Source organism: Prionailurus viverrinus, chromosome F1 (genome assembly GCF_022837055.1).
Source record: "Prionailurus viverrinus isolate Anna chromosome F1, UM_Priviv_1.0, whole genome shotgun sequence".
NCBI lineage: Eukaryota > Metazoa > Chordata > Mammalia > Carnivora > Felidae > Prionailurus > Prionailurus viverrinus.
In genome coordinates, this window is record NC_062577.1 from 5,058,320 (window position 1) to 5,075,043 (window position 16,724).

At 40.2% G+C, this 16,724-nt stretch overlaps 1 protein-coding gene across 4 annotated transcripts in view; it reads left to right on the top strand.

Annotated features, from left to right (window-relative positions):
* The window catches only part of PLD5 (phospholipase D family member 5), a 411,506-nt gene that overhangs the window by 248,575 nt on the left and 146,207 nt on the right, over nucleotides 1-16,724 (top strand). For all 4 annotated transcript variants that reach the window (XM_047841563.1, XM_047841564.1, XM_047841565.1 and 1 more), the window contains one exon: nucleotides 6,893-7,004. In XM_047841563.1, coding sequence (XP_047697519.1) covers nucleotides 6,893-7,004 — 112 coding nt within the window. The remainder of the gene's footprint in view (nucleotides 1-6,892; nucleotides 7,005-16,724) is intronic.

Below are 16,724 nucleotides of genomic sequence, written 5' to 3' on the forward strand. Positions count from 1 at the left end.
CTGGCATCTCCAAACACCTCTGCCCTGTCTCCAGGTGGCAGCCTCCCCTGGGTGTGTCCAATCCCTTCTGCCTCTCTGCCTTTCTCCTGCAAGTACACTGATTACATTTAAGACCTTCTCAGATAATAATCCAGGATAACCTCATCTTGAAATCTTTAATCGTATCTGCGAAGATTCTATTTCCAAATAAGGTAAAATTTGCAGACTCCAGATTAGGACCTGACATTTTGGGGACCATTATTTAGCCTCCTATAGCTTGGTTAAGGTTTGCTCTACTTGAAGATGGAACATACCTGTCCATGCTTGCATAGATTTTCTTGAAAGTATTGATATGTTTTTATTTTTCCTGAAAACATATTTTTCTAAGTGGTGTAATATAGGGGTCTTTCCAATTGTGCCGGATTTAACCACTTTATCTTTTTCAGACTGAATTAAAACAGTGCCTTTGTTATTGATATAATCCTGTGTGCACCATTTCTGGATTCTCTCTTAAGTTCCCTTCTGTGTTTATCCATTCCTATGCATGACTTTATATTTTTTATAAAGCTGTAGACATTTACGGTTATAAATTTCCCTGACACCAGATATTGCCTCATTTCATGGTTTTGCTCTGAAGTACCCACCTATTTATAGCTTTCCAGAGAATACAGAAATTCACTTTTCTTTTCTCCTATGATGTACAGATAATCTGAGCAAGTTAAATTTTCAAGTAGATATGATTTGTTTTATGTGTTGCTTGTTAATTGTCTGTTTCTCATTTTCTTGGATTATGATCAAAGAATGAAGCTGGTAGAATATCTTCCTTACACTTTGTTCAGGTTTTCTTTCTTTTTCAAAAAAAAATCTATGTAAATATATATAAAGGTAAGCTTATTTATTTTGAGAGAGAGCAAGAAACAGTAAGTGTGCAAGCAGGGAGGGGCAGAGAGCGAATCCCAAGCGGGCTCCACACTATCACCACAGAGCCCAACATGGGGCTCAAACCCACAAACCGAACTGTGAGATCATGACCTGAGCCAAAATCAAGAGTCAAACACTTAACTGACTGAGCCACCCAGGCACCCCTTGTTCAAATTTTCTTAATGGCAGTTACAGAACAGATTTTCATGATGTTCTACAGACAGGCAAACGATTATTTTGAGGGGTTTCATATATAAAATGAGAAATATGTATAAATGTATATACCTAATCAAGTTTATTGATAATATTATTTAATTTTCATATATTCTCATTTATTCCTTTTTAGGTCACCCACTTGTGAAAGACATATTTTGAAGTATTATATTGTTGTAGTGTTTTAATTGCATTACTGTTAGCCTTTGCTTTATATATTTAGATGCCATGTTGTTTGGTACATACCAATTTATAACTGTCACTGCTCCATAAATTGTGCCATCACAGAATAATTGCCTACTCTTTCTCATCTAGCTCTTTTAAGCCCTCCCAACTCTCATTCTAATTTTTACTGAGATTCTTTATCCTGTTTGTTGTAGACCAGTGTTTCTCAACCTTCTTTTTTCTATCACCTTACTAAGGAGACTTTTTAGACGTTTTTTTCCCTAAACCTGAACCCCCCTCCCAACCATGAGATTTTAATACCACAGATATGTTGCATATTTATTGTATATATATCTGTGTTTTATTTATAAAAAGAATAACTTACACACACATGCACACAGTGAACAAACTCATCCCCTTTAGGGTTAATAGTGCCTCCCAGTGAGAATCACATAATAGATTCTCAGTAGAACAGTAGACCTTCCCCTGTAATGTGTGTCTTCTGTGTCAAGAATCTTTATTTACCAGGTACATCAAACACATAATCCATATCATCTTGCTCATCACTTGTCTCTTATCCTTTTCATCCTCCTTGATGGTGATTAGTGTCCTTTACTGTTTAATTAGATTCTTTCCTTGAATATGTCCTTCATATGGGTTATGTAGGTAATATAGTTTCTAAGTCTGTATATATCTGCAAATATTTCTCTTTTTTTCACCCTGGTAGGTAAAATCTTTGAGTAAAGCATTCCTTTGCTTTAGTTATTTTTTCTTTTATAGTCTGTAGCCACCATGTACCAACTTAGTGTTGCAAATGGTTGGCTCCATGCCAGTCTGATCCATTTTGCTTGATAGGTAGCTTTTGTTTTTGTTTTGTTTTTGGCCGGTTTTTAAGAATTTCTCTTTCTCTTTGCTATTGATCAGTGTCATGGAATGTACCTAAATGTGTCTTTCCGCACTGCATTTACCTTCATCTTCAATTATCTTTTCAACATGTAGGTTTATCTTAAAAACTGAGAACAGGGGCGCCTGGGTGGCGCAGTCGGTTAAGCGTCCGACTTCAGCCAGGTCATGATCTCGCGGTCCGTGAGTTCGAGCCCCGCTTCGGGCTCTGGGCTGATGGCTCGGAGCCTGGAGCCTGTTTCCGATTCTGTGTCTCCCTCTCTCTCTGCCCCTCCCCCGTTCATGCTCTGTCTCTCTCTGTCCCAAAAATAAATAAAGGTTGAAAAAAAAAATTAAAAAAAAAACAACTGAGAACAAACTGAGCATTGATGGGGGGTGGGAGGGAGGGAAGAGTGGGTGATGGGTATTGAGGAAGGTACCTGTTGGAATGAGCACTGTGTATTGTATGGAAACCAATTTGACAATAAATTTCATATTTAAAAAAAAAAAAACATGTAGGCTTAGCTCTTGCCCCAGGTAGGACAATTTTTCTTCTGTTACTTGAAAGCTTATTCTTTTTACCTCTTTTTGTCTTCCAATACACCTACTAGCCACATGTTATATATCCTCAATTTATCTATCACCCTTTTCTTCCCTTGTCACCCTTATGTTTTCGTGTGTGTGCATGCGTATGTGTGTGCACTTTGAGGTATTTCTTCCTTGAGGTCTTCAGACCAATGATTTGGGTCACAACAGTGGCTATGCTGTTCTTTAATTATTATTCTAATTTACTTCTAAAATCACAGAGTGTTAGTCCCAGCCATGCTTACCTGTCCTTGAATACTTACATTGTGTTTTAGCACTAGTTCTGTCTTCTTGAGTTGTTGGTATCATCAAATGCCCGCTGTGTTCAAGCATGTTTTCTCTTGTTGGGCCCCTTAAATGCAGTGATATTTGACTTTATCAGATTATTAGTGGCTTCTTCCTTTTAGGTAAAGGAGGGACAGTATTGGGTGGTTAACTAATCCCCCTCAATACTTCATACTCCAATCTCTAGGCAGGCTACCTGGGCTTAATTGGCTTAAACTGCTCAACATGCCTGAGCCACTGACATCTTCAAGAGGATTCATTTAATTTTGAAATGTGGCCTACTGTTTCTCACCAGGAAGGGCAAGTTTTTAAACTAGTTGACCCTTGAACAACAGGGGTTAATAGGGTACCAACCCCCTGCATAGTTGAAAATCCACATAAACTTTTGACTCCCCAAAACTTTGTACTAATAGCCTCCTGTCGATCAGAGATCTGACTGATAGCATAAATAGCCAATTAGCACATATTTTGTATGTTATGTGAATAATAAAGTAAACTAGGAAAATATTATTAAGAAAATCATAAGGATGAGAAAACACATATACAGGACTGTGCAATATTTGTCAAAAAAAATCCGAGTACAAGTGGACTTGTGCAGCTCAAACCTGTGTTAAGAGTTAACCATACTGATGTTTAAAAACCAAGGAGCTTTTGTATTCCTTTATAACAATACAGTGAGTAGATTTAACTCAGAAAACAGTAGCCCTTACTACAGATCTCGGCATGGAGAGGGTGTTTCACACCTTTGTTACTACATTCTGATGTCTTAGCCAGAATGTGTGGATAGGAAGGTAAGACACTGAAAACAGAGAAGTTCCCCCCAGGCCCAAGTTCATTACAATAAGCACTATAATTAACAATTTTAAGAATCCTTGGTGTAAGTAATCAGCACATACTAACAGTAAAAATAAGCTTTATTTAATGACAGTCTGCCAGTATCTGTAGATTTGGGAGTTTCTATTTTCATCCATGTTTGAGATTTCTGGTGTTGACAAAAATAACACGGTGGGAATCAGTTTAAGGCACAGAGCCAGAAATACAGATAGGTTAGAAGATCTCCTATGTTTCATTTGTACTAAATACATTGTGAACTAAGAACCAAAAAAAAAAAAAAAAAAAGCATTTGTGTAAAAATACCAGCTCGTTACTGGTGAGTCTCATCAAACACAAAGCATATAAGCCTTTTCTCTGTGTGAAGGGGAAAAGTACGAATAATCTGTATGACTATATGATGACCATGAATCTGGGCTCCAGAAATCTGGACCATGCAGACATCACCAAGCATCCCAGGGTGTGTGACAAGATTGTAGTGCACGTCAGTGGAGAGCCAGAGCTGATGAGGAAGGTCATCTTGTTGATAACCCTGCAGGAGAACCACAGAGCCCCCCCACCTGGATGTCCCTCTCGCCTGTATCTGAGCCTCTCACTGCCCAGCCCCTTATCTCTGTGTAATAAACCTGAAATCTACATGGACCCTGCAATCTGCAAGTCAGCCTGTTTTCTTTCTTCTGTCCTCTGTCTCTCCATATGTTTCTCTCTCTCACTCCCCACTCCACCTCTTTTAAATTAGCAGTTGACAACAGTCCGCTGCCCTCATTCAGTGCCTCCTAGGAAACCTGGTCTGCTGTGAGCCTGCCTCCAGGCTCTGGGTGCAGAGTAATTCCATGAGCTCCACCTTTGGCAACCTCGGTCAGCACACTTAGTTAAAGGAAACCGAAACCTCTGTGCCTGCCGTGGGGTACAACTCCCATTTATGCCAGACACTCCTGCCTGCCAGGTGGCCCTAGCTCCCTCCTCCTTACCCTCCAAAGCTTTAAGCTTTGATCTTTGGCTTCTCTGTTTTCTGAGGCTGAACTGCAGGAATCCCACACGACATCCACATTTCCTCCGTTCTGCGTTCTCAGTCTCCATCCTCTGTACGTAATCATTAGTAACGGTCCATTCTTTTTTTTCTTTAATGTTTATTTATTTTTGAGAGAGAGAGGATGAGCAGGGGAGGGGCAGAGAGCAAGGGAGACACAGAATCTGAAGCAGGCTCCAGGCTCCAAGCTGTCAGCACAGAGCCCAATGCTCAAACTCAAGAACCTGAAGATCGTGACCTGAGCTGGATGGGGTGACTGAGCCACCCAGACGCCCCATTAAGGGCCCATTCTTATCAAAGCGGGATAAGACTTTGCCACTTGGGGGCCATTAAAAGCAAAGCCTTATTGCCTGGCTGACCCCGGAAGGCATTTGAGTTTGTGGCTGAATAACAAAGGTCTGAAAAGTCAATAAAAGAAGACCGTTTCCTTTTATGATAAGGAGAGGGAATCTATGAACACACCCAAGGGGAAATACATAGGACAGGCTTGGGGCGCCTGGGTGGCGCAGTCGGTTGGGCGTCCGACTTCAGCCAGGTCACGATCTCGCGGTCCGTGAGTTCGAGCCCCGCGTCGGGCTCTGGGCTGATGGCTCAGAGCCTGGAGCCTGTTTCCGATTCTGTGTCTCCCTCTCTCTCTGCCCCTCCCCCATTCATGCTCTGTCTCTCTCTGTCCCAAAAAATAAATAAATGTTGAAAAAAAAAATTTAAAAAAAAAAAAAATAGGACAGGCTTGCAGTCCACTCCCTGAGATGATCTGATGGCTATAGACCAACCTCTACTCAGAGGCTCCTGGAGAGTAAAACTTACAATAAAAATTTAATGCTTGTGAAAATCTTACAGAAGCAAAACCTTTACTTTTTATTTTGTATTTTTGTTTCATCAGTTTTAGATTGTGCTAGTAATTACAGAGTGCTAGGAAGAACATTAGTTGGATTCGGTCAGACAGGTGTTTTTTTTTTAATTTTTTTTTTTTAAACGTTTATTCATTTTTGAGACAAAGAGAGACAGAGCATGAACGGGGGAGGGGCAGAGAGAGAGGGAGACACAGAATCTGAAACAGGCTCCAGGCTCTGAGCTGTCAGCCCAGAGCCCGACGCGGGGCTCGAACTCACGGACCGTGAGATCATGACCTGAGCCGAAGTCGGATGCTTAACCGACCGAGCCACCCAGGCGCCCCCAGTCAGACAGGTTTTAAACCAGAAGAGGAATTCAGGCAAATCACGGAGAAATCACCCTGACTTTCCCCATAAGAGCTCCCACTGGAAGGGTAGTTACCTATGACTAATGCCGTTAATTCTCACAAAAACCTTCTATGGTAAATATTAATATTATGTGCATTTTACTGAGGAAGAAGCTGGAGGTTAGTGAGATTCAGAAACACAATTTATAAACTGGAAAACCAACTTGCATCCAGGTCTGTCTCAGCCCAAACACAACTGTCTAATATTTTCTGCTGCCCCTTCATGCGTAGGTAACGCAGAATTCATGAAAAAATAAAAGAAGGCTAGATTTGCCCTGTAGCGTCGAAATTATGATGGGGCGCCTGGGTGGCTCAGTTGGTTAAGCGTCCGACTTTGGCTCAGGTCACGATCTCACGGTCCGTGAGTTCGAGCCCCGCATCGGGCTCTGGGCTGATGGCTCAGAGCCTGGAGCCTGCTTCTGATTCTGTGTCTCCCTCTCTCTCTGCCCCTCCCCGGTTCATGCTCTGTCTCTCTCTGTCTCAAAAATAAATAAACGTTAAAAAAAATTAAAAAAAAAAGAAATTATGATGGCAAGAATTGTTGGGTTGCATAGCACTCAAGAAAGCATAATCTGTGTCTGCTACTACTGTGTTTATGTAACTCTTTTGAAACAATTTTACATGAGTATCAGTTGCTGAAGTGCTTGCCTTTTAAAATTTGAATGAATAATTTCAATTTTTAATAAGTTTATTTATACCTGATTAAAATAGCATACGTGCAGGGCTTCTGACTTTCCTTGTCTCTGAATATTTTTTCCTAGGGTCAACGTCTCTTCGAAAAGCTGCTCCAACTGACTTCGCAAAATATCGAAATCAAGCTAGTGAGTGATGTAACAGCTGACTCAAAGGTATTAGAAGCCTTGAGATTAAAGGGTAAGGCCAAGGTTGCTATGCTACTCTACCCCTGGGGATTCTGTTAAGATGTCTTTCATTTCGCTTAAAATAATACATGATTTTTTATAGCCAACACATTGCGTGTAATACACTTCTTATTTCTCCTTTGAAAAATAGCCCGATTACCGCCTTTAAATGAGAGAACTAATTAATCAATACTACTGGGAGTTTTTAAATAGTGTTGTTGCATATTAGTTTATGCAAAATAATCCCCTGGCCATTAAATGGTAATTAACTAGAAAGAAGACTCTTTCCCTCTCCGAACACTTCTGTGATGTGATTAAAGAGCCACTTCTCCTTTGAACAAACATTGGATTGCTGTTTTCCTCTTGTCCTTCAAATGGAAGTTCTCCTCGTGCAACATCTTCTTTAAAATAATATAGCCAGATGGAGGAGTCTATGAAACCTGGCCTAATTCATGAATTCTGAGATAATTCCACAGAGAACATCATTCATAGGCCACTCTGCACTTTGTCTCAAAATCCCATGAAAACGGGGAATCATTATGAAATAACTTTCTTCATTTTGCTTTGTCTTGACTAGCTGAACTCACTTCCAAATAGTTTTTATGGCTTTATAAAAATTTTGGCCCCGAATTGACTCTTTGAACTGTAAGCGTCCGAACGGACATGGCAGGTGTGAGCCAGGGAAAATGCTTGAGCTGCCTAGCGTCCCCGGGGGGAAGACAAGGCATTGGCCCCAGTGAGTGTCGGTGTTACCTGATGGCACTGCATCTCGTGCGTGTGCTCCTTAAACATGCTGGGCACTTTTGCTTGTCATCTTTCCCAGACTGCTAAGTGAAAACACCTTCTGGAAAATTCAATGGACTATAAAGCAAAGGGTGAACCCAAGTGGTCTTTCCTTCTGCAGAAGGAAAGTTGGAAGCGATAAAGCCTACAGAAAGACATAAATACATAGAAGACATAAGCTTGGTCAGGCTCATGTGTAATATTTGTTCTGTGTAAGGAAAGTCGAGGTAACTTATGAGATACTGTTAGGCCTGAAAAGCTTTGGTATGCCACCTGAGCACAGCATAATATTTTTTGAAAAACAGTGGATTAATATGAATTAGAAATGTGTTACTACTTTTCCTGTTTAAAAAATGTGAGATTGGGTTCCCACTCAGATAAAATCCATTATCTGACACATTGTTAGGAATGGATTACTTTGGGCTAACTCTGGGTGCCTGTATTTGCAGATAAACATCCCATGGCATTTGCTACCATACACACACACACACACACACACACACACACACACACACACACCACCTATACACACATACCCCACATATACACACACACCATAAGCATCTGACGCAGCACATTGGCTTAGCTGACACACTTCCTTCCCCTCCCTTCTTCACCTGAGTTCCCACCTTCCCAGCCTCTCAGGCTGCACATCTGCATCAGAGAGCATAACTCTGTGTGATTTCCAACCCTTGAAATTTGTGGGAAATTACTTCATAAATTTTTTTTCATAGAATTAAATTTGCCATGTAAGTCTTTCTTTTCCCTTTCCTTATTTTTTTTTAAAGTTTTATCTATTTATTTTGAGAGAGACAGAGACAGTGGGAACAGGAGAGAGGCAGAGAGAGAGAGAGGGAGAGAATCCCAAGCAGGCTCCGCACTGTCAGTGCAGAGCCCAGCAAGGGGCTTGAACTCATATACTGCGAGATTATGACCTGAGCCAAAACCAAGAGTTGGACACTTAACCAACTGAGCCACCCAAGAACTCTTCCTTATTTTTAATTTATATTTCAGTTAGTTAACGTACAGTGCAATGTTGGTTTCAGGACTAGAATTCAGTGATTCATCACTTACATGCAACACCCAGTGCGCATCACAAGTGTCTTCCTTAATACCCATCTCCCATCTAGCTCATCCTTCACCCACCTCTCTCCATCAACCCTCAATTTGTTCTCTATTATTAACAGTTTCTTGTGGTTTGTTTCCCTCTCTTCTCTCCCCTCCCCCCATATATTCATTTGTTTTGTTTCTTAAATTCCACATGAGTGAAATCATATGGTATTTGTCTTTCTCTGATTGACTTATTTCACTTAGCATAATACCTTCTAGCTTCATCCAAGTCATTGCAAATGGCAAGATGTCTTTTTGGTGGCTGAGTAATATAGACACCACATCTTCCTTATCCATTCATCAGTCAACACACATTTGGCTATTGTTGATAATGCTGCTATAAAATCTCAGGGTAGTTATATTTTTAGGTTTTTGAGGACCCTCCATACTATTCTCCAGAGTGGCTGCACCAGTTGTCATTCCCACCAACAGTGCAAAAGGGTTCTCCTTTCTCCACATCCTTGCCAACACCTGTTGTTTCTTGTGTTGTTAATTTTAGACATTCTGACAGGTGTGAGGTGATATCTCATCATGGTTTTGATTTGTATTTCCCTGATGATGAGTGATGTTGAGCATCTTTTCATGTGTCCATTAGCCATCTGGATGTCTTTTTTGGAAAATTGTCTGTTCATGTCTTCTGCCCATTTCTTAAGTGGGTTATTTGTTTTTTGGCTGTTAAGTTTGATAAGTTCTTTGTGGATTTTTGATTCTAACCCTTTTTCAGATATGTCATGTGCAAATTGATGTCTTCACGGCTTTCATCTTTGTTTTTTGTTTTTGCATTTTATCAGCTTCTAGCCTTGGGCAGAGGATTAGTCTGAAAGTGATGTTCATAGCTGAATGAGCTTCCTGTGTGAAATGGCTTCTCACTGCCTGATGCCTCACAAGCAATCTAATGTGATGTGGGACTGTCACTGAGTCCTGTTCCTTCCTCCATACTTGCCTTCACAGGGCGTGGGTCACCGGCTGCCTTCTGAGCTGCGGTGGGCAGTGGGGGAGTATTTCCTTCATGTTCTCCTCTCTCTGTTCATGCCTCCCAGCTGGTGCCTTGGAAACTCCCCACCCCCCCACACCAAACTGCATGCTGGTAAAATCACATCAATGTGGTTTTATGCTACTAATACAATGTTTATTTCTGGATGTGTTTTTCAACCATGAGCAAAATATTATTTCTCAGTCATACTACTGTGTTTTTTTTAAGGTTTTATTTTTTTGGGGGGGACACTTTTAGGTTTACAACAACTTTGAGAGGAAGGTACAGAGATTTCCCACATACCCCCTGCCCCAACACACACACACAGCCTCCCCATCATCAACATCGCTCACCAGAAGGGTCATGTGTGAGCCTACATTGGCACATCATCATCACCCAAAGTCCACAGTTTACCTTAGGAATCACTCTTGGTGTTTTACATTCTCTGGGTTTGAACACTTATGTAATGACATATATCTATCAATGTAACATCATACAGAATATTTTAGTGCCCCTGAAAATCCTCTGTGCTCTGCCCATCCATCTCCCTACCTACTATGTTTTTAATCTTCATAGTTATTGTTGCAATGAAATTTATAATTAAGAAGATCTGTTTTTTTCTTTGTCTTTCAAAACCATAGCAATTCAGTGTGCTTTCATATAATAGGACTAAAATATTTACCCCAATAGCCTACCAAAAATTATGAATAAAATGTTAAGCCAGAAAATATAAATTTCCTTTTGGGAAAAACGAGACTTTGCCTGTTCACTATTGGATAACTCTCTAATAGAACGACTCATGAGATAAAAGTCATTAAGGATTAAAATGGGTGATCTAGAAATAAAGTCCACAGTTCTTAAAAAAAAAAAAAAAAAGGGCAAAGCACTCAAAACAATCCAGGATATGAATCTCCTTTTCAGTCTCATTAGTACTATTTTCTGTTGTTGGCTTTCCAAATATCTGAAAGATAGTTGTGGTTTCCTAAACATAGCATGCTTTTCCAGGGCTCTATTTCCTAACACACACTTTTCCTTGTGCTTGAAATACCCTTTCTCCCCTTTTCAATTTGCAAGCTCTTCTTTGTCCCTCAGGGTCCATTTTAAGCCTTACTCATAGTATTTCCTTCAGACTTCCTCTCTTTTTCTCAGATGGTTTTACCATCTTCTTTTCTTCCATTGTTCATTCATTATTTGTTCAACAACTGTCCTTGAATATCTGACAGGTACCTCCCCTGGGCTTTAAAGATAGAAACTTGACGAAGGCGTGAGCTTTCCCCTGACTTCAGAGAGTTTATGGTTTGCCACAGCAGACTGACATTAGTGAAACAAAATGATCCAGGAATTCTTGAAACATCTACGCAGAATCCAATTTTTCTGAATCACTTTTTGCATCTGAGTCATGGATGCCTGTGTTTTCCACCCAACACGTCTCCACCATCAAGATGCTGATGATGTTCTAACTTTAGAAACAGACTCCCTACTATTGTCTCTTCTCTCTAAGTAGACTTCTGTTCTGCTTATTTCGGAACCTTACCAGAAAATGTCAAAGGAAGATATTCTGACAGTAACGAAGCCTCACAATCCTTCCTCAAAGAGGCTTTAAGTGGTTTGTTGACTGGATATTGAGAAACCGTGGGAGCCCTGTCATGCCACTGGGAATAACAGCTAAGACCTGAAGTGACAACTCGGTCACAACTGTCACCCTGTCTACCGCAATCATAAGATGCGTACCAACATCAGAGTTGTGAAAATGTGAAGCCTGCATACTTTAGAATGAGTGACGTGTGATAATGAGGGTTACTTTAAAATTCAGCAATAAATTTCAAAATTCAACTTAGAAACCTTAGCTTTAGTACATAATTAACTTAAATTAAAGCTGATCACTCTTAATACTGCACCCAGGGAGGTAGATTCTAACCCCACCTTCTGTAACAGGACTTCCTTGTGGTGCAGTAACCATACTCTGAACAGAAAGTCAGAGAATCCAGGCTCTGCACGTTCTTAGGAAACACAGGGATATCTTAAACAGAACTCGTGATGCTGAATGCATGCAATGATAGGAAATTTTCTTGTCCAAATGAATGAACAAAAGAAAAAACCCTGCCGTATTCCCTGAAATGGGAAAGGTTATGCAAATCAAGTTTTTGTATGAAAGTTCTATGGGAAAACGATATCATGAAATCAGAAGCCCGAAATACACTAGAGAAGAGACAATCTCCTGGGGTAGAGAGAAGAAATCAGAATCCATATTCCAAGGTAAACAGCACGACGGGATTGCAACCCAGTGAAAGGAGGAGAGGTCATCCTGACAGCTTGGTTCCGAATAGGAGAGGAATGGACAATGCTCCTAACTTGTAGGTTAAACTCTATCACTAGGTGCTGCTTGGCCTTTCAGGAAGAAATTCGTCCTAAAGCTTGGGAGACCTCCAGCAAGACCCGCACGCTGTGCCCCTCCCTTCTGAGAGTGCAGCTTACTGTTGCTCAGGCCTGTTAGCCCAGTCCTGGCTCAGCTGGTGTTTCAAGCTCTCAGTCTGTTAGAATCAAACTGCCTTGCTCTCTCAATCCCTCCTTTAGTGTGCGTGCAGACATATGGGAGATCAAACCTTCGGATTAGACCATGCTGCCTGTAGACGCTTGTGACATCTTTAAGGAGCAGATAACAGAACTACTTTATGGAGTTGTATGTTGTTTAGCCAGAGCATTAATGTGTGAAGAGTTTCTTTCCCCTTTGGTTTTTTAGATGGATGGGTGGATGACAGATAAGTAGACGGACAGATAGACAGATTTGCAAATCTTAGCCATAGCATTAATGTGTCAAGAATTTCTTTCCACTTTGGTTTCTTTAGAATATATGGATGGATGGATGGATGGATGGATGGATGGATGGATGGATGGATAGACAAAAACATAGATGGATGGATGGATGGACAGATCTTTAAATCTTCCATGAGATTTAAAAAGTTAAAGTTCTAGCTTTCTCACTCTTTTCATCAACATAGTTTCATTTCTATTACTCTTTGGCCCTCAGCCCTCCACCTCCCCTCATGTGTTCCTTTTGTGAACAAATCCATACATTTGCTGGGTGGCTGGCTGTGGTTTGAGTAAAGCTAACCCCGATGGTCCCTTGTTACCACTGTATGCCAACCAAGTGAACTAATTAGACAGAACCTTACCCATGTTGATGATCAGACAAGAGCAAGAGGACCCTAACAAGCACCTGTTGGTTGACCATCTTCAGCTCATCCTGGCATCCCATCCACAAAGCATTGAACACAGAGTATCTATTTAATTGGCACTTTCTTGTGACTAAGCCTTACTCATTTACATAAGAATTTTGATACTTGAAATGAGACTGAAGCCCTCTCACTCTTCTTCATAACAACTCCCTCTTTTTAATAAAACTTCAATGATATTTTATTTCTGCATGGTTGTTTAATAACCTCTTTTAGAACAGGAAGTAAAAGTTAGCAGTTACACATATCAAACATATTTATGCTTTCCAAAAGTGTTCAGATTTGGCGTTGGCAAGCTTTTCTATTGTAACGAGTCTCAAAACTCCAAAATATTTCTTGTAAAAGAAAATGTTGTTCTAACCAATAGAAAATCCTTCCATTTCAGATTTTTAAGTACATAAAATGTAGAGGTTTTTTTCAAATCAGAAGAGTAGCAAAAAGCTTTGATATTAGACCTGCTATTCCCTTAATGTCTGATTTTAATTTTGAATTATCTGCTCAAGATATTAGAAAAAAAAGATTACCATAAACTAGCCAAATAGTTGATAGAGCTACATCTGGGTGATTCTAATTACTTTTCTAGAGCCTTTAATGCTATCTATGGAGAAGTTACATTAACTTATGGGTGCAAATCTCCACATTTTAAATATTGCACAAGTAGTACATGTTTCTTATTACCCATCAGTGTGTTCATAAATTCTTCATAATGCAGAGCTTGGCCTCTAGAGAAAAAATAGGCAAAGATTTCTACTTGCCAGTGGAAAACTACTTTTTTTTCCTCCAGCTTTATTGAGGTATAATTCAAGAATATAATTGTATATATTTAAAGTCTACAGTGTGATGATTTGATATACATCCTTCGTGACACGATTACCACGTTCAGGTTAATTAACACATCCATCACCTCACGCAGTTACCTTTATTTTTCCTTTTTGTGATGAGAACCAACTTAAGACCTACCCTTTTAGTAAATTTCAATACTACAAGACAATGTTAACTGCAGTTACCATGCTATGCATTAGTTCCCCAGAACTCATTCCTTTTGTAACTAAAAGATGCTTCTAGCATCTCCCCCATCTTGCCCATCTACCTGGTAGCCATGATTCTACTCTCTTTCTGTGACCTTGACTTTTAAACTTTTTTTAGATTCCACATGTGAGTGAGATGACAAGTATTTTTGCCTTTGTCTGGCTTACTTTACTTAGAATAGTGCTCTCTAGTTCATCCATGTTGTTGCAGATATCAAGATTTCCTTCTGTGTTGTGGCCGAATAATATTTGTGAGTGTGTGTGTGTGTGTGCGTGTGTGTGTGTGCGCGCGCGCGCACGCGCGTGGACCACATCTTTATCTATTCATCTTTGACAGACTGATAGATTGCTTGCATATCTTCACTATTTGAATAATCCTGCAATGAACGTGAACATCATATCTCTTTGAGGTATTCATTTTGTTTCTTTTGGATCTATGCCCAGAAGTGGGATTAGCTGGATCATATGGTAGTTCCTTTTTTTTTTTTTTTTTTTTTTGGAATCTCCATGGTGTTTTCCATAGGGGCTGAACCAGTTTACAACAGTGTACAAAGGTTCCTTTTTCTTCACATCCTTGCCAACACTTGTTATGTCTTGTCTTTTTGATTAAAGCCATTCTAACAGGTGTCTGGTGATATCTCCTTGTAGTTTTGATTTGTGTTTACCTGATCATCAGTGATGTTAAGAACCTTTTCAGGGTAACCTGTTGGCCATTTGTATGTCATCTGAGGAAAAATGTCTATTCAGGTCCTTTGTCCCTTTTTTTAATCAGGTCGTTTTTTTACAATTGGGTCGTATAAGGTCTCTATATATTTTAGATATTAGCCCCTCACCATATAGATGATTTGGAAATATTTTCTGCCATTCTATAGGTGGCCTTTTCATTTTGTTGATTCTTACTTTGCTGTGCATAGCTTTTTAGTTTGAAGTAGGCCCACTTGATTATTTTTGCCTTTTGGTGTCATATCTAAAATATCATTGCCCAGGTTGGTGTCAAGGAGATTTTCTTCCCTGTGTTTTCTTCTTGGAGTTTTATGGTTGCAGGTCTTACCTTTAAATCTTTAATCCATTTTGAGCTAATTTTTGTGAGTGATATAAGCTGAGATGGGGTTCAATTTCATTCTTTTGATAATATTTATTTTTAAATTATATTTATTTTACCACATTATTAAAAACAGGAGGAGGGAATGCTGTGCTCATTCCGTCAAATTCTAAATGTGGTCCTTGCTGTTGCTTATTTGAATTCAAGAAAGCTATACTCATTTGCATTAATAATCCATATTATTATTCTCATGCTCATGGATTAGGCTGAATAAAACCTGCAGGGAATATATATTCCCCAAATCTGAGTATAGGGGTATGTGTAAATTGTATTTATTTTTTAATGTTTATTTATTTATTTTATTTTACTTTTTGAGAGAGAGAGACAGAACATGAGTGGCGGAGGAGCAGAGAGAGAGGGAGACACAGAATCTGAAGCAGGCTCCAGGCTCTGAGCTGTCAGCACAGAGCCTGATGCGGGGCTTGAACCCACAAGCCATGAGATCACGACCTGAGCTGAAGTCATATGCTTAACTGACTGAGCCACCCAGGCGCCCCAGGGTGTGTGTAAATTTTATTTATTTATTTTTTTCAACGTTTTTATTTATTTTTGGGACAGAGAGAGACAGAGCATGAACGGGGGAGGGGCAGAGAGAGAGGGAGACACAGAATCGGAAACAGGCTCCAGGCTCTGAGCCATCAGCCCAGAGCCCGACGCGGGGCTCGAACTCTCACCATCCGCGAGATCGTGACCTGGCTGAAGTCGGACGCTTAACCGACTGTGCCACCCAGGCGCCCCTGTTTTAAATTTAAATACAAGTCGCCCCATTTTCCAAGTTGGAAATTTTATCAGGTGACTTCTGAACTGCTTGTTCCAAATACATGTAGCACAACTTGGGAATTTTATGCTTATCAAGGCTTTTATACTTTGGTCTTAGTGATTTATAACTTTTCCCAAATCTAACTCCACAAGTAAGGTATGATTATAAGTGTTAATTTAAGGTTGTATGGGTTGGGGTGCGTGGGTGACTCAGTCAGTTAAGTGGCCAACTCTTGATTTCAACTCAGGTCATGATCTCACGGTTTGGTTCATCAGTTCGAGCCCCACATTGGGCTCTGTGCTCACTGCACAGAGTCTGCTTTGGATCCTCTGTCTCCCGATTTCTGGCCCCCTCCTGCTAATGCCCTCTCTCTCTCTCTCTCTCTCAAAAATAAATAAACATTTAAAAAGTATTAAAAAAAAAAAAAAGATTGTATGGGTTAAGCTAAGGTAACATTAATAAGTATATTTTGGTAATTTCCCCGGAGTAAACTTTATATTATTCTGGCTTTCATTCCCACCGCTTGAGAAGCTGCCATTATTAAAGATAAGGTCTTTTGTTTTCCAAGTGAAGAACTGTCCCGTTGACTCTCACGACTCTCTCTGACTGTCCTGAGGTCCTTTGGCCAGGCGTCTGCTCTGGTGGTGGTCCAGACAAAAGTCAAGGTGCCCTTGCTGTCACCCAGGCATGCCTTCCATCCAGCTCTGGTCTCTTTTCACACCTTCTCAAAGTGGGTGACACTTA